This window comes from Engraulis encrasicolus, chromosome 16 (assembly GCF_034702125.1).
Source record: "Engraulis encrasicolus isolate BLACKSEA-1 chromosome 16, IST_EnEncr_1.0, whole genome shotgun sequence".
NCBI lineage: Eukaryota > Metazoa > Chordata > Actinopteri > Clupeiformes > Engraulidae > Engraulis > Engraulis encrasicolus.
In genome coordinates this window covers 14,729,278-14,752,636 of record NC_085872.1, presented here as the reverse complement: position 1 = coordinate 14,752,636, position 23,359 = coordinate 14,729,278, and the positions used below count along the sequence as shown (strand labels likewise).

General features: G+C 42.8%; 2 protein-coding genes across 2 annotated transcripts; both read left to right on the top strand.

Moving 5' to 3' along the window:
* Positions 1 to 871: 871 nt before the first annotated feature.
* LOC134465233 (segment polarity protein dishevelled homolog DVL-3-like) lies at positions 872 to 14,084 on the top strand. The gene is made up of 15 exons (XM_063218778.1): positions 872 to 1,370; positions 4,004 to 4,073; positions 5,248 to 5,369; positions 6,088 to 6,209; positions 6,973 to 7,114; positions 7,876 to 7,966; positions 8,321 to 8,390; positions 8,720 to 8,859; positions 9,449 to 9,525; positions 9,676 to 9,743; positions 9,866 to 10,015; positions 10,408 to 10,539; positions 11,564 to 11,731; positions 12,578 to 12,793; positions 13,077 to 14,084. Exons 1-15 carry the CDS (start codon positions 1,210 to 1,212, stop codon positions 13,391 to 13,393), a joined length of 2,046 nt encoding a protein of 681 aa, XP_063074848.1. The 5' UTR covers positions 872 to 1,209; the 3' UTR covers positions 13,394 to 14,084.
* An 887-nt stretch (positions 14,085 to 14,971) lies between these two features.
* LOC134465235 (AP-2 complex subunit mu-A) lies at positions 14,972 to 23,272 on the top strand. Its single transcript, XM_063218783.1, has 12 exons — positions 14,972 to 15,098; positions 16,109 to 16,225; positions 17,399 to 17,664; positions 18,333 to 18,415; positions 18,559 to 18,564; positions 18,795 to 18,930; positions 19,441 to 19,585; positions 20,568 to 20,690; positions 21,463 to 21,598; positions 21,974 to 22,071; positions 22,449 to 22,560; positions 22,795 to 23,272. Exons 2-12 carry the CDS (start codon positions 16,152 to 16,154, stop codon positions 22,927 to 22,929), a joined length of 1,314 nt encoding a protein of 437 aa, XP_063074853.1. The 5' UTR covers positions 14,972 to 15,098; positions 16,109 to 16,151; the 3' UTR covers positions 22,930 to 23,272.
* The last annotated feature ends 87 nt before the right edge of the window (positions 23,273 to 23,359 follow it).

Below are 23,359 nucleotides of genomic sequence, written 5' to 3'. Positions count from 1 at the left end.
TTTTATGTTGATTTAAACTAAAACATTAGCCTATGCATAAATATGGGCACCCCAATGAAGGTATACCATTAATATGAGGTAGAGCAGGGGTAGGAAATCGGCAGCCCGGGGACCAAATCTGGCCCGCCATCAATTATGTTCGGCCTGTGAGCTGCAGCAAATAGCAGTTCAGTGCAGTGAGTGCCGTCAAATGGCCTAATTGAAAAATATAGTCAGTCAGGATTAGTTTTGTACGTCCTGCATTCAGAATCAACTGTTTGTTCCATGGGTCTTGAAAAATGACATTTTGCATTGATGGCTAGAAATCTTCAGCTAATGAAACACGGTATAACAATGAACAACTTGCAATTGTATACATTAGTTACAGCAGGTCGCCCGTTTCATGGAGATGCCAGGAGATGCAGCAGTCGGCATATTATCAGTACATAGATAGAAGATGTACTTCTAATATAATTATTTCTATAATATTAGTTATATTAATAATATGTATTAATATAATTATTATTATAGTTATTATAGGCCTACACTTAATGTTTCATGGTTAGGCCTTGATATGTGTTTTTGAGCTAAAGCTATGTTAGAGGTGATAGGCCTAACTGACATTTTGAATGATTTAAAACCATTGGAAGTTGGGATTTTTCCTTGCTTCTGGTAGAAACACCAAGTAGAACTAGGCCTATATGGGAAGTGCACATGAAAACGTTACATGTAACAGCCATGCTGGGGTAGAGAAAAATAGGCTACTATGTGTCGTTAGACATCAGAGGTCGCTGTGTTCCAGGGTGGAATAGACACAATGTAACTTTTCTTCCTCGACGTTTCTTCGTTTCTATTTTTCCCCGGTAGAGGGAGTTTTTTTGGGGGAATTCTGTCTGCACAGCCACAAAGACGTGTGAGCAGTAGACGCGTTACAAGGAAACGGCGACTCGATTCATATTTACTATTCATGTCTAAAATAGTCGAAAGAAGAGGTTCGACGAAGTCATAGCCGTGTAATATGGAACAGAAGAGTTGGATGGTACACAAGGATGATCCGGTTGACGATTTGAGCTCCAAGTAGGACCAGAGTAAGCCTCGCTGTCTGGCGAAAGTAAAGAAAGAAAAAAACAGCTATAAAGCCAACAACCAAGGCTCAAGCCGGTTCCGGAGACGTTTCGAAGAACCACTAAAGCTGGATGATAATAGACTACCTTTCCCCGGTGGTCTGCGATGGGGGAGACCAAAATAATATATCATCTCGACGACCAGGAAACTCCTTACCTGGTCAAATTGCCCATCCCAGCCGACAGGGTCACTCTCTTGGACCTAAAAAATGCCCTCAAGAAAACGAACTATAAGTTCTTCTTTAAGTCAATGGATGACGACTTCGGGTATGTTTGGTTTAAGTAAACATTGCTATCCAGCTTTGTTCTGTCACTAGCCTCCATTTTCCAGCATTTTATTTGTTAACAGTTTTTGTTCCCGTCTCCCTCCATACTTGGCAACTACTAGAGTCAGGGTTTCGCCAGCTAGTTGTGTCGTTTGTGTTTAGTGTTTGAGACGTCTAAAACAATGTTTTGGTGCTTACGTATTAAATGCATTCCTCTCAGATCAGCTGTGTACATATTGAACTTACTCTATCAATAAATTGGCTCCAGATTTTATATCGTTTACGCGTAGCGCGTCGGAGTCATTGGAATAATGGACGCAGCTAATGTTAACACTCCAAATGTGGCTGCGTCCAGAGAGCTCCTTAGCCTATGTGGTAGGCTATCTGCCAGGGAGATGAACATCACATTCGCCTTTTCTCAAATTATACCCTATAGAAATCTCAACTTGCTGGTGTCAGCTGGAGTTGGCCCTAAAATCTTGACCTGAAATTGGATTTAAGGTTATGTTTGGTGAAAGCAATTATAAAGCCCCAGAGCCATGAATTTGTATTTGGAAAATCTCTACAATCTTAGATTCACCCATTACCATATGTAGCAATGGTCTTTAGGCCCAACATCGGCTGCTGTTGGATTTGTCTGAACTCTTCTTTACTGGCCTGTGTAAACACAAGGCTATTGGTCAGTTGACATTGACAGTAGGAGGACATGGGTTCAAAAGGATCAGTGGTGGGCTCCGGGAAATCAAAAGAATCTACTGTTCTTCATGAAAGACCTACTATGCTTTCATAGCCACTATTACTAGCACTAGTAACAGTGGTAGTCTGCTGCAGAATGTAAACATCCACTACTAGGCCAACTGCACTGGCCTAAGAAACTTTCCTGAGGATGAGATTCTTTTCTGCAGGCGAATGCTTGAGACCTATTATCTCTTCACTCCTATAATAAATATGACTGCCACATATGCGGCCTGTATAACTTCTTGTGGCGAAGATTATCGTCCTGTCCTGTGTTTTATACTATAATGGACCTTCTGCTTGTGTCTGTACATTAAAGCTGGACAGGAATGCCGCCTTGAAACAACTGCAATCAGTCACTCAGGAATGTCCTCATCACACCGAGGACTGGCAGCTTTACTGCTGTGGCCTCAGCTGTGAAATGTGTTCCAGGTCAGACTCCAGACTCCACCCTAGGAAAGGAAGTGTTCCTCTAGTAGTCTCCCCACGTGCAAATTAAAAAGGCCACTACTTGCGCAGCCACAACACAGGATAGTAGTAGCCACCCTGACTCAGTTAGTGGATCTTCTGTAGTACACTAGGCACGATGGTGAGAGAAGTGACTGTTATTATGACTTGTGTTGTCTCTCATTTGTTGAGCCTCGTCAAAATGTTGCTGAATCTCCACCCATTGATGTCAAACTGCAATAATCTCCCTCACATAGGTGTGTGTGTGTGTGTGTGTGTGTGTGTGTGTGTGTGTGTGTGTGTGTGTGTGTGTGTGTGTGTGTGTGTGTGTGTGTGTGTGTGTGTGTGTGTGTGTGTGTGTGTGTGTGTGAGAGAGAGAGAGAGATGTAAACAGAGGAGTTAGGACTGCATCTGTTGGCCAGTGTTTTTCATGCAGAATTCCTTGTTGTGAAAAGCTTCTGTCATTCACTCTGTCCCATCTGCACATTGTAAACATACTGTGAGAATAATACAATACAATGAAGTGTTCCTTTACAGTCTTGTTTTTTCGCCTTTGCCCCTACCATTGACCTGGTTTACTTTCCATTTTCTTTTCTTGCCATGCCTTTCAGTCTCACCCACTTGAGATTTTATGCAAGCATGTCTGTCTGTGTCTACTTGATGTGGGCCTATGCATAGCAGATTAGGCCCCCTCCCCCATCCAGCATCTTAATGGCATTTTTGTATTTGTTTGATTTGGAATAATTTATTAATTTAAACTCAGAGCCAGGCTTTCGATATTTGATGTGCTTTGATCCTGCCCTTTGTGTTGTTGATGCTGGAATCGAACCTGTCAGTCCTACAGTTGACTTCATCAATGAGCCCGTTTATGATCAGGCTTTTGGAGTATCCGGTTTATTCAAGTGCTCATGTAAATTAAATAAACTGAATAATCTGTATATTGCAGTTATGGGATTATGAGAAATGTGATTCACACAGGTAGGTTTTTGGCTAATAAAATGATTTCTCAAGACATGTACCCAGCATAATCGGGTTATTATCAGGTTATTGGCATTCTAGAATAAGTAGCCAATCACAAGCCATGAATTCTAGCTTTGTGTCACGCACTTGAGTGGAACACAGGTAACCGAAAGACTGCATGTAAAACGACAATAAACTGTTTATTCCATTAACCCGATTATTGTGTGCATATAAATGGGCTCAATGTGTTGGTTGTCTGAAGTCTTCCATTGGCTGGTTAAATCCGCTGCCTTCTGTGGAAGCCAGCTAGCTCTTTTTAGATGCGTCCTAGCATCTCTATAAGAGGATATGTCTGTCGGTCTGTCTGTCTGAAACGCATTCCTTAAATTGTCATTCCCTCCTGTGTCCACAAGGCAGCAGAGTGCATAGACGGACGCATCTTTGTGTGCCTGTCGGACTTGTTACTAAGATGACCATGTTCTGTCATTTTAGGGTGGTGAAGGAAGAAATTACAGATGACAATGCGAGGCTCCCCTGCTACAATGGTCGTGTCATTGCTTGGGTAAGTTTGTGGGCAGACGCCTCCGTTACGGTATGCCCTGATTCAGAGGGCATCCTGACCTCCCCCATGTGCCTATGCATGCCCATTAGCCTGTGAGGGGTTTTTCCCATCTGGTCTGTTCACTCGCACTCATAGTTGTGAACCACATGGGTAGCTTAGTGCAATTTTTCATGTCCTAGTGAAATCTTAGTTCTCATCTCTCTCTCTCTCTCTCTCTCTCTCTCTCTCTCTCTCTCTCTCTCTCTCTCTCTCTCTCTCTCTCTCTCTCTCTCTCTCTCTCTCTCTCTCTCTCTCTCTCTCTCATACTCACACCGACACATAGGGGTGTATTCAAAATATTGCTTCAGGGATACATCATCGCAGTCCTCTTCATGATACACGCATTGATACGAAAGAGTCAATACGGATATTTCATGTGCAACAAACAATTCGTTTATCAAGTTTCTGAAACTGCATCTCACAGTTGCTCCTTGCTATGTTTGAATGGTTCGCGGACATCCGTCAACACGCACACACACACACACGCACAGTACACCGTTAAAAATAGCAACAAGGCTATTCAACACTGTGCACTGCAAACACTGACTAGTTTAATGAATGTAACTTGAATCACAGGACTTGAGTGAGAGTTCAGTCAGACCCAAAGCAACAGTCTCAGAGTCAATGCAGACAGAGATTTCTTTGGGCAGTAATCCATGCAAATGTGTCCAGTAATCCATGCAAATGTGTCCATGAATGTTTCAGAGTTGATGATGCATTGTTTTATATGCACTGAGACCATATCCCTCCCTTGACTGATCCATTATTAAAGCGATGGTTCGGAGTAGATTCAGTACTACTGCAGAAGCTTGGTGTCATGACGTGATTTTTGTGGGGTACGTTTGGAGATACTGCCCCGGATCCATTCGCGCTTGTGCCAAGCTATTCGGAATAAACATTGAATAACTCGGTAACTCTGCTAATGGTTGCCCAACCCAGAAAACACTTCGGGTGGACTACTGAATGGATGTCACGGTTCAAATGACATTAGGGCGAATCTACTCCGAACCATCGCTTTAAGTTTGTGATTTGGAAAAAAAATGCTAATTGCCAATATTATCAATTCCTTAAAGCTGTAATGTCTATGTGTTACAGTTTGCTGACTGGTTGTGTGCTATGTTTGTTGTGTCTGTAGTTGGTGTCTGCGGATGGTTCCCATGGGTCAGACGGGGGCTCGGTGGCGGAGAGCCAGTCAGATCGGCCCCCCTCCCTTGAGAGGTGCCAAGGCATCGGGGACTCAAGACCCCCATCCTTCCAGTTAGTGCCATGCTCACGGTCATATGTCCGTCTCCCCCACCCCCTCACTCACCCTACATCCAGTGTCTTTCTTTTTCTTCATTCTTTATTCTTAATTGTCCCATAGGGATATTTGTTTTCACATCAGACTGTTCGGTTCCATCAGGTTAGCTCTTGTAGTACACATCTCATTTGCTATACATATCGACACCATTTTCACACATAGAAACATAAACATCGTCTCAGACATCCACATACAATACATATACACACATCTATACATATACACTCCAATATAGACTCCTCTACATACATATACATTACATTTGCTATATATATCGACACCATTTTCACACATAGAGACATAAACATCCTCAGACATCCACATACAATACATATACACACATCTTTACATATACACTCCAATATAGACTCCTCTACATACCTATACATTCCTCTCCTCCACATGCAACCCACCCATACCCCACATTCACTAATTTCTTCTTTCTTTTCATTGATGTGATTTGGTTTTGATTGCTTGATTGCATTGCAATTGTATTACGAACATATAAATTCTTCGTGAAGATGGGTACAGAGACATTGTGACATAACGTATGCTGCTGATTTCTTATGAGTTACATTGTGCCACCTTTTATGAGCAACCTCCACCTGCAGTATCAGAAGTCTTTGTCCTCTAACAGTCCACCTCCTTCCTTCCACTGTTTCATATGTGGCTCAGTGCAAAATCAGCGGGCAGTCGCGATGGCATGGACGACAACACCGAGACCGATTCCGTGGTGTCCCACCGCAAGGACAGGGACCGGGACAGATCGCGCCGGAAGCACTCCCAAGACCATTCAGGTTTGCCATACCCTCCTCTCCATCCTCCTCCTCTCTTGTTTCCTCCCATCACCCTGTCCTGTCCTTTCTTACTCCTCCACCGTCCGACCTTTTAAATTTCAACCTTGTGACTTCCATCCAATTCTGTTCTCTTTGGCACTATTCTTTCACTGTTTGTCTTTCTCTTTCTTTTCACTTGTGTACTTAAAGCCCTCCAGAGGACCTCTGGTGACTACATTGATTTAAGGTGAAGTGCTTGGGAAAGCTTATGCTGTGAATAGTGTTTAACGCATTTTAGCCTAAGCCCTTTTTGAGAAAAGGTTCCCTCTCCCTATTAAATCCTAAATACCTCAGCCTCCGAAGCACATGAAAACATGACATAAGTTGCATTTAAAAGCTAAAAAATTCATTTTGCACTAGAACTTGTTCATTCAGCTCTAACATGCCCACATTTTTCATAAAACAGCTTAAATATCAAGAACCTTAATGCATCGTATATGTCCCTCCAGGGCACAATGGGTTAATAATGACCATGCAGTATCTTCTCTTGACATCTTAAGTGATTTTGGGAGACATTGCAGTTTTGTAATAAAGCAGACATTTTAGGAAAAGGGGGAAAAAAGCACTCTCAATAATCCAACCCTTTACTTATGTCCTCTGCTCTAACACTGCTCATCCTTAAAATAATGAAATGACACCTGTATAATTCATTGTCGTGGTGACTTTCTGAAGTGAACGTCCCCATTTTCTGCTTGGCTAACCCTGCGGTGTTCTGTTGGTGCAGGAGGAGGAGGGAGGATGAATGGGTACACGCGGGGAGGTCGAGGCCTGGACCTGGGAGGATATGACAGCCGTTCATCCCTCATGAGTAGTGAGCTGGAGTCCAGTAGCTGCTTCGACTCAGAAGATGACGGATCCACCAGCAGGTAAGCAACTCCTCTTAAAGTGATACTGTCCCATTTTTGGAAATAAGCTCATATTACACATGCCCTTGAGTTAAATTATTGAGTTTTACCTTTCTCCTGTACTTCCTGCCGTTCTCTGAGTAAATTTTACCTTCAAGCTAGCAGTTTACATTGAGTCCTATGAGACCAGCTATGTGCAGTGTAGGATGGTGTCCAGAGCAGGCATTGCAACTGTACTGCACATTCCCAAATTTTATATTTTTATTAATATTTATTTAAACCAATAAGCTAATATTTACTGGTCTGACCATACAGTAAGTCAAGCAGCTATTGATGTCTATTACTGGAAATTCAAAAAAGTGGACATGGACATGGATTTCTCTGTGTGAAAACTGTCATAATGAACACTTAGGTGGAAAATACTCCTGAAAATGATCAAATTTGTCAATGGGCAGCATGAATCCTGGAGGTGCTACTAAAAATATTACATACTCTACCTGTAAGTACACTTAATTGATGCAAAGTTGTCATTTGCCATTCCACCAGAGGAATCCTGGTTGTGTTTGATCCAAAATTTACTTTTTAAAACCAGTTATTCTATCTTCCTGTCCTAATCATGTTTCTGTATAGGAATAAAGTTTTTTTTCTCACATTAGTTTTTTTTTTTACTACGATTGTAATAACAATATTGTCAGCCAGATGTGCGCTCCTCAACACCGTGTTTTCAAACTAAGTCAGTTTTTGAGATGTGTGCACACCTCACACTTTTTTTTGTCTGTCAGGTTCAGCAGCGTTACAGAGCAGAGCGGCTCATCGCGATTGCTCAGGCGCCCACGCCGTCGCCGACGGAGACCCAAGCAAAATATGGAACGGGTGAGCTTTTCATTTATCTAATATGCCACTTTGGAGTCTACAGTGTTAAGTGAGTGTTAATTGCATAACCTTGATGGTCTACTTAATGAACATGTGATATATCACTTTTTACTGTACACTTTTTAATTGTGTGTGTGTGTGTGTGTGTGTCTGTGTCTGTGTGTGAGAGAGAGAAGGATACCTGCCTTGGGCTGAATGTATGTAAGAGTGTGCTATATATGTGTAATACCTGTGTGTAATACCTGTGTGTAATGTCTTCTGTATTTATGTATGCATGTATGCTACTTGATACCTTAATTTCCTCCTGGTATCAATAAATGATACTCTACTCTACTCTACCTTCTGTCTTGTCAGTCGTCATCGTTCAGCAGCATTACAGACTCCACCATGTCACTCAACATCATCACTGTCACACTAAACATGGGTAAGTGCCACGGCCCACTGTTGAACCTTTTATCAAACATTCAGGATCCAGGCATTGCTGTTAAACTAGGCAATGCAAGCACATGACAAAAATGATATGCACATTCATGAATAATGCTTGGAAATACTGCAAATATGTGAAAATCGGGTGGACTGTTTCTTTAAACTCCAGCCATCAGAGACCCAAGTGACACATCAAATGGTTTCAAATGGCTCACACTTATTGACCTAGATACCAGCGGTATCATCCTTTGCTTCATCAAGTAATCTCAAGATGTCGTAATATGCCTGATGTCTTTCTCTCTCTTTGCCCTCTTCCCTTCATCACAGAGAAGTACAACTTCCTGGGCATTAGCATTGTTGGACAGAGCAATGAGCGAGGGGATGGAGGCATCTACATCGGCTCCATTATGAAAGGTGGGGCGGTGGCTGCGGACGGACGAATAGAGCCAGGAGACATGCTCCTTCAGGTTGGTAGTACGGGTGTAAATGATCAATTAATTCATTTATTATGTGTATTAGGTTCATTATGTCTAACTGTTTAACTTAAGTAACACCGTTGAAACCTGTCAGGTAAAAGATAAAAACGTTTACATGTCTTAAAGCAAAAGAAAATCCAAAGTGTTTAATTAATTTATCGTTAGTTAATTGACCTTATCGATTCACTTATGATTAATTGATAAGCGGCGGTGTTCCCCAAAATCTCAATGTTTCCCGAAAAAAAGCTATTAAATCTAAACATTTAAATTAAGAATTGAGATAAAATACTACATTTAAATTAATTCTATTTGCATTCTTTAATCCTAAGGTGATTGAAATATTCCCACTATTCACACCCCTCTTCACACACGCACTCTTCACATGCCCATTTCACCTGGGTCTCTTGTCAGTCGAATTGGCGATTAATTGCGATTGTTTTTTAATCAATTAACGCTTTCCTAGTTGGTTGGCAGTGGGACACTGCTCAAATTCTTCCAATGTGGGACAACATGTTTGGGTATTTCGGTTACATACCAGTTCATCTGAACCTGTTTGAATGTATTGTCGTTCCTCTTTTAGGTCAATGATATCAACTTTGAAAACATGTGCAATGATGATGCAGTGCGAGTTCTTCGGGATATTGTCCATAAACCTGGGTGAGGAACACAGACTTGTGGAGATAATGCCAGAAATTGTACAGAAAATCCATATGACTTGTGGGCATACTACGTACAATAGATTTCTGATTGTGGAGTCCTCAAAACTAACTAACTACTGTTGTTTCTTATTTTACTTTTTTACTTAAGCCCTGTTTCTCTGACTGTTGCAAAGTGCTGGGACCCAAACCCAAATAGTTGCTTTGCTTTACCAAGAAGTGAGTATTTATACCCTGTTCCCTGTCCCTCCTTTGAAATACTACTCTTCAGCTTTTGACTGTAGCCATAAGATTGGCCAGGGTGAATCTGTGTGAATCCCTTTGTTGTGGTGTCTCTGCAGGTGAGCCTGTAAGGCCCATTGACCCGGCTGCGTGGGTGTCCCACACGGCGGCCATGACGGGAGTGTACCCGCCGTACGGGATGAGCCCCTCCATGAGCACAGTCACCTCCACAAGCTCCTCCATCACCAGCTCCATCCCAGAGACTGAGCGTAAGGGGACCACCTGCACGCTACACTAGCTGCGCCCGAGCACTGCCACACTCGTTTGGTTCAGTAGGGTTGCCACCCATCCCTTGAAATACAGAATCGTCCCTTATTTGGAAGTGGAATCCCTTACTGAACTGATACGGGACGCTATTTGTTCCTTATTTTCATGAATAATTAAGGCTGAATTAAGATACAATTTGGTTAAAATGCATGAAATTGCATCTAAAAAATATTTTTTTCCTGAAATGATGGGAAGCTTTGTATCTTGTAATGCAGATGTAATCGTTTAAATCTTAGTAATGTTTGTGTCGGTTTATGTTTGGGTGATGTCTGTTTTACTGAAACTACAATGTCACTAACGATTGTCACTGTTAATTCTTCTGATTCCCCACCAGGCTTTGATGATTACCACTTGTCGGTGCACAGTGACATGGCAACGGTTGCTAAAGCGATGGCATGTGCTGATTCTGGATTGGAAGTTCGTGATCGGTTGTGGCTGAAGATAACCATTGCTAATGCCTTTATAGGTGAAATGAAACTCTTAGCAATGTTATTGCTGATAAATAAAAAATATATTACATATCATTACATTACATTACATTGGATTTGGCAGACACTTTTTAACCAAATCAAGGACAATCGAGGACATAATCATAGTCAAAATAACTAGCAGATACAAAGTGCTCAGGAAATATGCAGAACAACAAGTGCAGATTCTAAATAGGGTTAGTTTTTTTGTACATTAGCATAGGGTTAACTAGAACACAAACACACAAAAACACATCATGCCATAGACTCTGGCTCGGGACTGGGGCAGCTCAAGCATTAGTCTAGTAGATAAGTCACGAAAGACGAGAGTCTTTACTTGCTTCTTGAAAGTTGAAAGAGATGTGCTTAGTCTTGCTGCCTCTGGAAGATTGTTCCACCACTGTCGAACAGTGACGGAGAACAGTCTTGACTGGGGATCACTTAGAGCGAGCAGGCAGCAGGGACAGAGTGTAGTTCTCTTCCAGGAGCATAAGGCCTTAGTATGTCCTTCAGATAAGCTGGAGCCTTTTCTGCTGTGGTTTTGTAGGCAAGGGTCAAGGCCTTGTGCTTGATCCGGGCAGCGATCGGTAGCCAGTGCCACTCAATTTATACTTGTAGAGGAGTAACATGGGGTCCTTTTGGGTTGATTGAATACCAAACATGCTGCTACATTTTGGACCATCTGCAGTGGTTTTAATGCACAAAGAGGTAGACCTACCAGGAGGGAGTTGCAGTAGTCACGGGACATGCCCATGGCAGAAAAATGTTATTTTATTAGGATATGGGAGATTAGTGACCATTTAAATAAACACTGAATAGACATTGTTACTTGATTCATGTTTCATAAACTTTTCATCCATTTTATTTTCATGTTTATGTTGAATGTGTCTAAGGCTGAAAGACGGCACCACAGTAAGGGTAACATATACGATGTCTGTAGCTACACTACACACAGTAGTTAACCTTTTTGTGAATCACATGTGGAAATTGCCCAAGTAACCCTGTTTAACAACTGTTTCTCAGGGTCAGACGTAGTGGACTGGCTCTTCCATCATGTTGAGGGCTTCACTGATCGCCGTGAGGCACGCAAGTACGCCAGCAACCTGCTGAAGGCCGGCTTCATCCGACACACTGTCAACAAGATCACCTTCTCCGAGCAGTGCTATTACATCTTCGGAGACCTCTGTGGAAGTAAGCTTTCGTGGGAATGAATGCCCTTGCCTTTATCTTCATCGTCCTTGATCCCATACGCATAACCTCGTGAGAAAAAAAAAACGGCCACGCCCCTTGTGGGGGACAACAAACCGAATGTGTCATTAACTTGCATGCAATATCGGCTAGCCTGAATAAACACAGTCCATGGTTCAGCCACGGCTGTTTGGCTGTATTATTTGAACAGCCGACAACAACACAATACGTCTTCTGCTTCCTCTTTCCCATCACCAACAGGGCCTTGCCTTGGCTTCTCCACCCAATGTTATCTCCCAAAAAGGGGCGTGATGCACATGGCACTCATGACATGACGTCACACCAGTTATGCAGGGTGCCGGCAACACCTCTTTAGAACTCCCTTATAACGCATCACTGCTTAAATTATGAACAATAGCAATGTCATGTTATCTGTGTAGCAACAAGCTAGTACTTTGTACCACAATTGAGTTTTTCTTTTACTTCAGACATGTAATGGTTTTATCCTTTACGTGACGTTTCGACAGTATAACTTCCGTCTTCGTCAGAGGGTCGAAAAATGTCACGTAAAGGATAAAACTTGTACATGTCTGAAGTAAAAGAAACACTCAAATGTGATTTATATATACAGTTAGACATAATGAACATTATACATTTTTTAGAACTTGGCCCTTGCACAGGTGAGGCATGAATGCAATTTCGTTGTGTGCATTGAACACTTGTGTGCTGTGGAGTGCTGTGTCACAATGACAATGGGAGCTGGAGTTTCCCAATTGGGCTTTTTTTTTCAATGGTGATGTGGTGATTTCTGATAAGGAGCTGCCGTCTTTGCTCCCTTCCTTCTTCCAGACATGGCACACATGTCCCTGCAGGACCACGATGGCTCCAGCGGTGGGGCATCTGACCAGGACACTCTGGCCCCTCTGCTCCACCCGGGCGAGGCTCCGTGGCCCATGGCCTTCCCCTACCAGTTCCCCGTGCCCCACCAGGCAGAGCTGCCTCACGGATACAGTGAAGGTGGAGGAGGAGGAGGAGGAGGGAGCGCGGGTAGCCAGCACAGTGATGGTGAGAAGATTTGGTAGAAGAGTGGAGTAGAGTAGAGTTGAGTAGAGTAACAACATTTACCTCGATGGAAATGAAGGTGTCCATCTTAATGACAAATTTAGTGACTTGAAAAGATGTTATTTAAAGACGGCACAAACACAGATGTTTAAAAAAGATGTTAAGCAACATACTGTAAAGCCATACTTAGATTTTTAAATGGATACATGCGATTTAAGTTTGATGCATGTGTTTCCAGAGTTTGACCCCCCTGTTGTCCCTTTCGTCTCTGCTTGTGTGCTACCAGGGAGCCGTAGCAGTGGGTCCCACGGCAGCGAGTCCGATCCCAGGAGGGAGAGGGCGCCCAGCGAACGCTCCGCCCACAGCGAGTGCAGCATGCGGAGCTCAACCAGTCTGTGCCATCCGCGCTCCCACGGCCACAGCTCCAGTTCCCTTCGCCTGGCCCACCCACCCATCGGGGCCATCGCCGCCGCCGCAGCTGCAGCCACTCCAGGTTCCCCGTCAGGCCGCACGCTGATGTCCATGCCCCCCGAACTCTCTGGCTCTCGCCACTCCTGCCACACCATGGGCAGCCAGGGCGAGTTCTTTGTTGACATCATGTGATGCATTGCCATTGATCAGATGCACAGATGGATGGATGGATGGATGGATGGATGGATGGATGGATGTGAGAGAGTATGTGTACATGTGAGTTTCCCCCTTGTTTGTGAAAAACACTAAAGATACGCCTCGCTCCTCCCATCAGACCCCCTGGCGCCTCTGGTGGCCTCCGTTAAGAGAGAGAGAATTGGGGCGATTCAGAGAAAATGTAGGCCAGAGAGAGAGAGCGAGAGAGAGAGAGCGAGAGAGAACAGGAGAGAACACAAATTCATCTGGATGGACTTAAAAAACGGTGAGAGTGGACAGCAAGCACAAATTACAAGATGTGACAAAAGAGAACTGAGGGCTCTGCCCACCCTTCTGGCTCCTCTTTGCTCTGGATCTTTTGCCATTGTTTGAGCATGAATATGTTGATCTAGAATGTATTTCACAGACATATACTTTTAGTATTGGTCATTTCAATTTTGTCAACTTTTGATGATTTTTTTTAACTGAAGCTAATTTGGCAGAAATGCATTGCCTAAAACAAACAACAATGGAGAAATGTTTTTTATTTATAAATATAGTTTAATTGCCTAAGCTTGGGATATCACTCTGTGCATTTGTGTGTTTATTATTAAGAAGACAACTTGTGTCTGTCTGTAGATGTCCTTCTGCTGAAAGTGTTAAGTTAACAGTGAGGAATTTCACTTTATGGACTGGAATGTTTGTTGGAATGTTATCTGGAACCCAGATGTGTGTGTGTGTCTATGTGTGTGCGTGCACAAGCCAGCAGCAATCCACGTCATGCAATTATTGGAGTGTTCTAATGGTATAGACATTTTGAGTTAATGTCTAGATTGGAGCATTTCAATTAAAATATTTCAGATTGAGACCAATATATGCGCAAGGTAAAAAAAAAAAAAACAATGATCATCAGACCAGCTAAACAGAAATATTGTGTAAAGAAGGCACTGAAAAACATCTCTGCAGCTGCCAAGAATGAAGCTACTGTGGTGGGCTCTCAGCCGAGGTTAAGGGTGGGGCTGAATTCCCCTTAAAACATCACCGGGGCGAAAAACATTTCTTCTTGAATCATGAAGAACGTTAAAAAAAAAAAAATCCAAGCATCTTCAATCAGTAAAATAAACATAAAAACTTGGTAACCATACAAATCCATTTACATTTTAGATAAAAAAGACCCTCTTCTGTCACTTCTGTGGGAAGAGAAATATTTGTATTTGACATGTTTTATGTGTGGGTATTGTAATCTATTGTCACCAGCAAGTTTGAAATGGAAAAACTGGGACTATGTTGTCTTGTAGTCTCTAGGTTACTTTAGATAGCCTGTTTAATGGGAACTGCATTTTGTTTTGCTTGCCAGGATCAGCTGATTGCAAATAAGTAGTTAATTACTGTGCTACATATATGACAATTGCTTGATTGCACAGTTGACGATGCACAATTTTAGGCCTATTCTGGAATGAGCAAAGAAAATGCATCGTTCTGGTTTTGGGACAGTACACTTCTCCCATTGGGCACGCACAGTGCGACATCTCGGCAATGACGTAAGCACGCAGCCCACTGAAGGTTGTCAGCTGACTGACCATTGTAGGAGGGAGGGGCTTGAATCGGTGAAGCAAGAATCCCGCTAATCCCTTTGATCCTGGAAATACCAAGCTAAAGGAAAGGGCGATACCGCGCTTTTTAATGCAGCGGTATTTATCAGGTAAGATGGAAATCATTGTAATTGCATTGCATGAAGCTAGATTCAGTGCCCTTTATTTTGGTGATTCATTGATGCCCCACCATAAGCGCCAAGCATTTGGGCTATTTCGTAAGAGGAAAAGGAAACCTTCAAGCTACATTCGATTACACTTATTTGGGAAACTTTATGTGGGTTAAAATAGATAAATGGAACCCCCGTTGTAATTATTGTGGAGAATTGATTAAATGGGAAAGAGTGAGTAACATTAACATTTCATGGCTATTTTTTCCGTTGAGGCAGACATCTTGGACCAATTACACTGCGATAAAAGCTACGGGAATCATACTTCCTGTATTTTCAGCATTGTGCGTGACCGAACGAGCTGGAGTTACATTGTATCAACTCGTCGCCACCTTGTATACTGTCCTTGAGTCAATATAGTTGGAAAATGATACAATCTTGCGGTATGTTTGACCTCAGCCGAATGATGTTGCCAGACACGTCTTGGTGGTGGACACGACTAGACGTAGCCTGGTGAGCAAGCTGAAGGGCTTCCTCCCAAACCTAGTTAAAGCTTGGTTTGATGTACCGTGTACTAAGTAGGTGCCAGACAGAATTCCCGAGAGACGGTTTTGTGTGTTCAGTTGTGGTCCTTTTTGCAATTATATCGACTCTACTTCACTATCTCGCTGTGTCCGTGTGAGTAATGCCAGATAGGCTTTTCACCCGACAATACTGAATTCTGTTCTGTGCTGAGACGTGCATCTGGAGGTCAGTCTGACAACCCGTTTGGAGAGATGCAAACAATTATGCAGACAAACAACTGCAGCAGTCGGTGACCCAGTTGCAAATCAACCTGGCAAGTAAATATTGATGATGAAATGATGAATTACTGGCACACGACGATGTTGTTGACAACCGTTATAATTTTGTGCTGTGCCGTGGACGCTTACTGGTAGGCCTACAGTTTTGGTCATGACTGGTACACAGGCTAATGGATGTGACATCTAATACCGAGTGTTTTTGTCTAGGTTTTGGATCATCATGACAAGTGAGGACTGAAGAACAGCCACCATGATTGGAGGACTGTTTATCTACAACCATAAGGGAGAGGTCCTCATCTCCCGTGTCTATCGAGATGATATTGGGTATGTTTTAAGGCAGGGAGATCATGATTCTGGAACTTTCTGCCCATCATTCCCTTTATTTGTACTGTCTTGTCATTATGTGGTCATCAGGTGAAATCAAGTTAAGAATGTAATCAAAAGAAAGGTCTTGTGCAATTCATATTGAATTGTTTATAATTGAAAATTTGTGCCAACATCTTACAAGTCATTTGTTATTGATGTGCAAAGCCATCCATAATTATGATGCCATTTGAAAACCATCAACCATCCCTATAGCTTGTTTGTTTGTGTGTGAATCTAGAGTGTGTGGGTGAGTACACACCTCCCCTACCTGTGTTTTATGTATCTCTCCTCTCATTCTCTCCATCCCTTTTCGTCATATTGCTCCCTCTACATTTCCATTATGGCAACTGTAGGAGTAGGTAAGAGATGCTCCCCTATCACTTCCTCAGAAGCATGTTGTTCCTAGAACCGTGATGACCATTCAAATTCGAGCGCATGCCACCTGACCAATGGCAAACAGACTGAGGACCGCCAAGCATGCCATCTGACAAATGTGCACTTTAAAAGCATTTTGTTTTGGTCACCCCAGCAGGACACACTAGCAAAACGTGTAATTGTGATCTTGAGAAGCCAGCCTACAAATCAGTTGTGTCAGAACTGTGATTCGATAATCTCGAACATAGCTCCTTCTGTTTTTATTTCCATTGACCGCATGTTCAGTACAAACCAGGGAAAACTGATGAGTGTAATCCAACTCAAATGTGTATTTTGATGAATGAGGAAAAATGTGAAGAGTAATTAGCATATTACAATCGGTGTCGGTCAGAACCACTCATGAGCTTATGTACACAGTGAACATTTAAGACCTTACACACATGTGGTGTAAGTGCTGACCTGTCCAAGAGATGTTGCCAGTGTCCAAACATTTAGCGAAACAAAAAGGTGAAAAAAAAGCCCTTGATGGAAGAGGTGCGTGAGCGGGTATCACTGTATGAACGGTGGAACTGGGGGAAGTCAGTTTGCTGAACTCAAAGTAGTCAACACTGACCTCCATTATTGGTATTCTGTGGAAGTGGACGTGGTCATGTCTTCATGTTTACATTTATTACTTGTCCTTCATATTTCTCTCTCTCTCTCTCTCTCTCTCTCTCTCTCTCTCTCTCTCTCTCTCTCTCTCTCTCTCTCTCTCAGACGCAATGCAGTGGATGCATTCCGTGTGAATGTGATCCATGCCCGGCAGCAGGTGCGTTCGCCAGTCACCAACATCGCTCGCACCAGCTTCTTTCATGTCAAGAGGGCCAACATCTGGCTGGCCGCTGTCACCAAGCAGAATGTCAACGCCGCCATGGTGTTCGAGTTCCTCTACAAGATGTGTGACGTGATGACGGCCTACTTTGGCAAGATCAGCGAGGAAAATATCAAGAACAACTTTGTGCTGATCTATGAACTGCTCGATGGTAAGAAAGATGGCATTTACAGTGAACAATTTTCACATTGATATTATTTAAGTTGTAAAAAAAAAGAAAACCCAAGTGAGGCTATCTTGTTGAATCTCATAATTCGGCTAGCTCTAGACTGAGGCTAGGTCAATTCTTGTATTGCTCACTATCCTTCATAAAATTGGCAAACCTTCACATGTGCTTTGGTAGTGAGTGGTAAAAATGGTTCCTTATACATTTTCATAATAGCCCGTTGAAAAGAGAAAAAAAGAGTCGCACACAGGAGCTTGATGCTGTTCAGTGAAACTGTATTAAAAACTGAAAAATAAAGAGAAGCCAAAATAAAAAATGGGATACAAACGTTTGGGAACGCTGATGATGGGCTAGACCCGAAACGTTTGCATCCCATTTTTTGTTTTGGCTTCTCTTTATTTTTCAGCTTTTAATACAGTTTCACTGAACAGCATCAAGCTCCTGTGTGCGACTCCTTTTATCTCTTCACATTGCATTTTTGTTTGGAATTACGCACCGAGCGAAACTCTCAAGTAAGACAAAGGCGCGGACGCCATCTCTACCTTCACATAATAGCCCGTTACAATTCGGTAGAAAAAAGGCCCAGTGAGAATTATAGTTTATGTTCTTGACTGCATGTATTTCTGATGCTCAGTGTCTGTGTGTTGTTGCAGAGATCCTTGACTTTGGTTACCCTCAGAACTCTGAGACCGGTGCTCTGAAGACATTCATCACGCAGCAGGGCATAAAGGGACAGGTGAGATTTCCTGCTCTGACAATAATTCCAGTCAACAATGCCTTTGAATTTCATGTATTTAATACTGATGATGCTAATACTTTTACTTCAAATCTGTTTCTCTCCTCTTTCGCTACCTCATCTTCCATCTTGAAAATCCACAGCATCAGGTAATGACCTCACTTTCCTCGTTTTATATACATGGATTCATGGCGCACAACTCAACCCCTGATTGTTGGAAACCGCTGTCAGTCAAAAAATTAGCTCATGTGGTTGGCTGCCAATGTCTTGCTCCTCCTCACAACATTGTGTTTATAAACAACAACAAAAACATATATATTAGACATGTCATGATTCAGGACTTGCTGACTGACTGACTGCTCTCCCTGTGCCACCACAGACCAAGGAGGAGCAGTCGCAGATCACCAGTCAAGTGACTGGCCAGATTGGCTGGCGGCGGGAGGGCATCAAGTACCGCCGTAATGAGCTCTTCCTGGATGTGCTAGAAAGTGTTAACCTGCTCATGTCTCCACAAGGTAACAGCCCTTGTAGTGGTTTGTAGTGGTGCAGTAAGACAGCATTTTAGTTTCAGTGAAAATAAAACTTCTTCTGTAGCCGTGAAGCACTTGTACAGAGTAGAAACATGCGTTGCCACGTAAAGTTGTACCGCTTTGTTGTGTATTTGAGTAGTATAGATGCTGTTGAGAAGGGGTGTAAATCACAACCTCCATGATGATTCGATATTGATTTCTTACGACATCGATTCAATTATTTTCAATACTTAAAAATGCCTCACGATACGATTCGTTTTTTAAAATTATTACTTTTCCACTTCTATCATGTTGCACAATTTATAGTTAGGGCATTGGGCAGGGTCCAGCGATTCGATTATTTTTGATACTTAAGAATGCCCCACGATACGATACGATTCGATTCGATCGTCGACCGTAGGATCTATGCATCAATACGATTATATCGATTATTATTTACGCCCCTACTTTTGAGGCTAAATTCTGATGCCATACTCTGTTGCCCCGCCCCCACAGGTCAGGTGCTGAGTGCACATGTGTCTGGCAGGGTGGTGATGAAGAGCTACCTGAGTGGAATGCCAGAGTGCAAATTTGGCATGAACGACAAAATTGTGATTGACAAGCAGGGAAAAGGTGGTGCTACAGATGAGGCAGGCAAGAGGTGAGTTATAGTATTAATGTCTTGCTCTTTCACTGGTGATGTGAAGAATAGCACTTTCTCTCTGATAGTGCAGAGGAGGCATTCAATTTCTGTTGGTCTGATGCTTGTTGGTGCTACATGTTCTTTCCTTTGTTCTGCCTGTGTGTATGGATATATCCAATGTATTGCCAGTTGATTTTTTAAGCATAAGTTCTAGACGTCACGGTTAGTTTTGTTTGAGTTCTCAAGTTGTCTACTTCTGTTGCATTCCCCTTTGCTTTCTCTTTCTGTGCTGTACATCAGTGAGTTAGGGGGAAGGTACTGTATCTCTGACATTTGTTCATTCACACCCATCTCCCTTTCTGTGTTCAATGTGTTGTGCTTTTCCTTTTGTGTTTGGCATTTTATTTTATTTTGTCCTTGTGTACCTGTAGGTAGTTTTGGAGGTTTAGGAAGTTATTTTGGCATTGCACAAACCGTAGATTTAAATAGTCTTTTAAGTTCGTAGCTTGTTCATAATGGCAACAAGAAGTCTGTCATTATACCATGCGTCACCTCATCCCTACCCCTACCCCCCCATCAGTAGATAAGGTTATTATTGTAATGTGTAACTGACCATAGTAGAATCTAATTTAAACGTACATGCTTAAAGATGGCAGCTTTTTTAACCCATTTTAGCCTGGAGACATATGCTGCATACAGGCTCTTGAGATTTGATGTTTTTTTATTAAAAATGTGTGTGAGAGCTAAATGGACACATTATATTGCAATATGAGGGTCCTAGCTTTTAAATGCAACTTATTTCATGTTTGTATATGCTTCGGGGGCTGAGATATTTAGGATGGAATAGGCAGAGGGCACCCTTTCCCAAAAAGGGCTTAGGATAAAATATAGTATAGGGTATAGTACAAGGGTTAGGGTTAAGGTTAGGCAATTTCAGGTAGTATTCCAGTTGATCTCAGTTGAACTCATGCCTCCCTCTCCCACTGTATGTGTCCTACAGCAGTGGAAAGCAGTCCATAGCTATCGACGACTGCACGTTTCACCAGTGTGTGCGCCTCAGCAAGTTTGACTCGGAGCGCAGTATCAGCTTCATCCCTCCAGATGGCGAATACGAGCTCATGAGGTGAGTGGGGTTGCCGAGGCCGAGCAACTATCCAGCCTTCACCTGATCATGGGTTCACAATCAGGACAGCAGCCATAGAGATAAAACATTAGACTAGAGGTGACCTTGCCCCCCCTTTCACAGCAATCCGTGGCAGCCATTTTTTGGCGGTAGACATGAGAAATGGAAATGAATGAAGAGGGAGGCTCACCTCTGTCAAGAATGGCTTAATTTGAAAATGTTCATCAACACACTATACAAGGACAATAGTTGAATAATAACATAATTCATATAACTTGATTTGTAAATGAATTTTATCCACTCATATGATTTCAGTAGATATTTATCCACACATTTCAAATCTGGTTTGATTAATGTGTTACTTAATATTCACACAGTTTTAGTCCATTTTTGACAGAGGTGGGCGTGTTCTCCATTGACTGAAGGTGCCTACACTACCTACACAAGATGGGAGGTGCCATTTCCCAGTGCTGTAGGGTATTGCCATGTCACCCCTAGTCTAATGTTCTACCTCTATGACCGCAGCACTGGCGTTTCACCTTTCGGTGCGGCTGGTGTCTCTCCTGGTTCACAACAGAACCCCTCATTTCCTTGTGATTTAGGCCGATTGGGCCATTTTTTGATGGACAACTTTTTCAATGTTCAAATGAAAGCCCCTTCAACCCTGTGCAAATATTTATTGAATCATTCCAGACACTGATCATTCCCATATGTTGACCTGATTTATCTGGTTTAACCATTAACTTCATTGCATTACGGGCACCGTGTGCAGGTATCGAACCACCAAGGACATCATTCTGCCTTTCCGTGTCATTCCGCTGGTGAGGGAAGTGGGTCGCACCAAGCTTGAAGTGAAGGTGGTCATCAAGTCCAACTTTAAGCCCTCTCTGCTTGCACAGAAGATTGAGGTGAGTGCCATCCCCATTCCAGGGGTGCATTCCATTATGCGACCTTGTGGCCTCACGTTTTGCTGATGCCCCGCCTCCGTGTAGAAATTAAGTTTCCCCGCTGTCAGCCTAGCCACAACCATTTTTGGGGGACTATTCTTCATTCACCATCCAGTTTGCAAATGAGAAAATGACTTAACAATTGAGCTTTTGCGAGATATTGAAATATAATGCTGTTGTCTGTGATGTCATCACGATGTATTACTTCCTGGTACAGGCCACAAGCACAAGCGGAGGACGCAAGGTCGCATATTGGAACGCACCCCAGGTGTTCCTCGACCAGGTATTATGGTAGGTCAGAGAACAATAGTAACTGACTCTTTACTCCCCCTGCAGGTCCGTATCCCAACTCCTCTCAACACAAGCGGAGTGCAAGTAATCTGCATGAAGGGAAAGGCGAAGTACAAGGCCAGCGAGAACGCCATTGTGTGGAAGTAAGTCAGCAGAACAGTTCTCCTTGCCAATTTTTCTGCTTTTTTTCTGTCGTGTGTTTAGTTTAGTTTATTTGGTTTATTTCAACAGGGACCATGTGCAAGGTACATTAGTGTGTTGGCCCTCACTCAAATTGATGTGTTTATTGGCTCATTAATGCACAATGAAAGTGACGTGTGTGGCCCTGCCATGGCCAAACGGTGGGGCGCTCGTCTGTCATGCGGCTGACCCGGGTTCGGTTCTTCCCTGTCTCTCTCCCCACTCGCATCCTGTCACCACCTTCTCTGTCCCATCATAAATAAAGTCAAAAAGACTACACACAACAAAACCCAGAAAGTGACGTGTGTGTGTCTGTCTGTGTGTGTCCCTCCTCTATTAGGATCAAGCGCATGGCTGGCATGAAGGAGTCCCAGATCAGTGCTGAGATTGAGCTGCTGCCCACCAATGACAAGAAGAAGTGGGCCCGTCCTCCCATCTCCATGAACTTTGAGGTACAGTGAGTCCTCCTGTAGCGCTCTGTAGCTTTCTAAACTACATATGCAGTACTATATTATTAACACATAACTGTGCCAATCCTATTTGGGGTGTGCATTCTGGATGCTAATTTCAGCAGTCAGTGCTTCTGTCTAGAGAAAACGGAGGCAATTCATTTGGTTTTATGTCTTTTTCTCTTCTTATCTGTTCTGAGGGTCAACTCTAATTTTAAATGCTCTTGCTTATTTCAGGTTCCCTTTGCACCGTCTGGTCTGAAGGTGCGCTACCTTAAGGTGTTTGAGTCCAAGCTGAACTACAGCGATCATGATGTGATTAAATGGGTTCGTTACATTGGTCGCAGTGGCATCTACGAGACTCGCTGCTAAATGAGCCACTGAACAGATTAAATACTTCCTCTATCTCTCTCTACCGACAATATATCCATTCCCCCCATTCCTCTCCCGATTTGTGGATGAGTTATTAAAAACCGCAAAGCTCAAAAGAAAATATGCAAAATGTGAACGCTTGTTTTTTCTTTGTATACTGAGTGACACAATGTACTAAGTGATGTGGCCAATGGGCCCCGTTCATTTAGCGCTCCACACGTGTGGTTGTTGTCTGTGATTGACCTTTATTGACCGTTATCATATGTTAAATTGCTGTCCTCCCTTTCAGTAACTTTGTCACTGTCTAATTCAGTATAAAATACATCATGTAAACGGAAATGTGTTTTTGTCGCGTTTTGCGTCCTTTTTTGTCCTATTTGTATCATGTGAAATTGAACCACACCTTTCAAACACTTCACAACAGAGATAT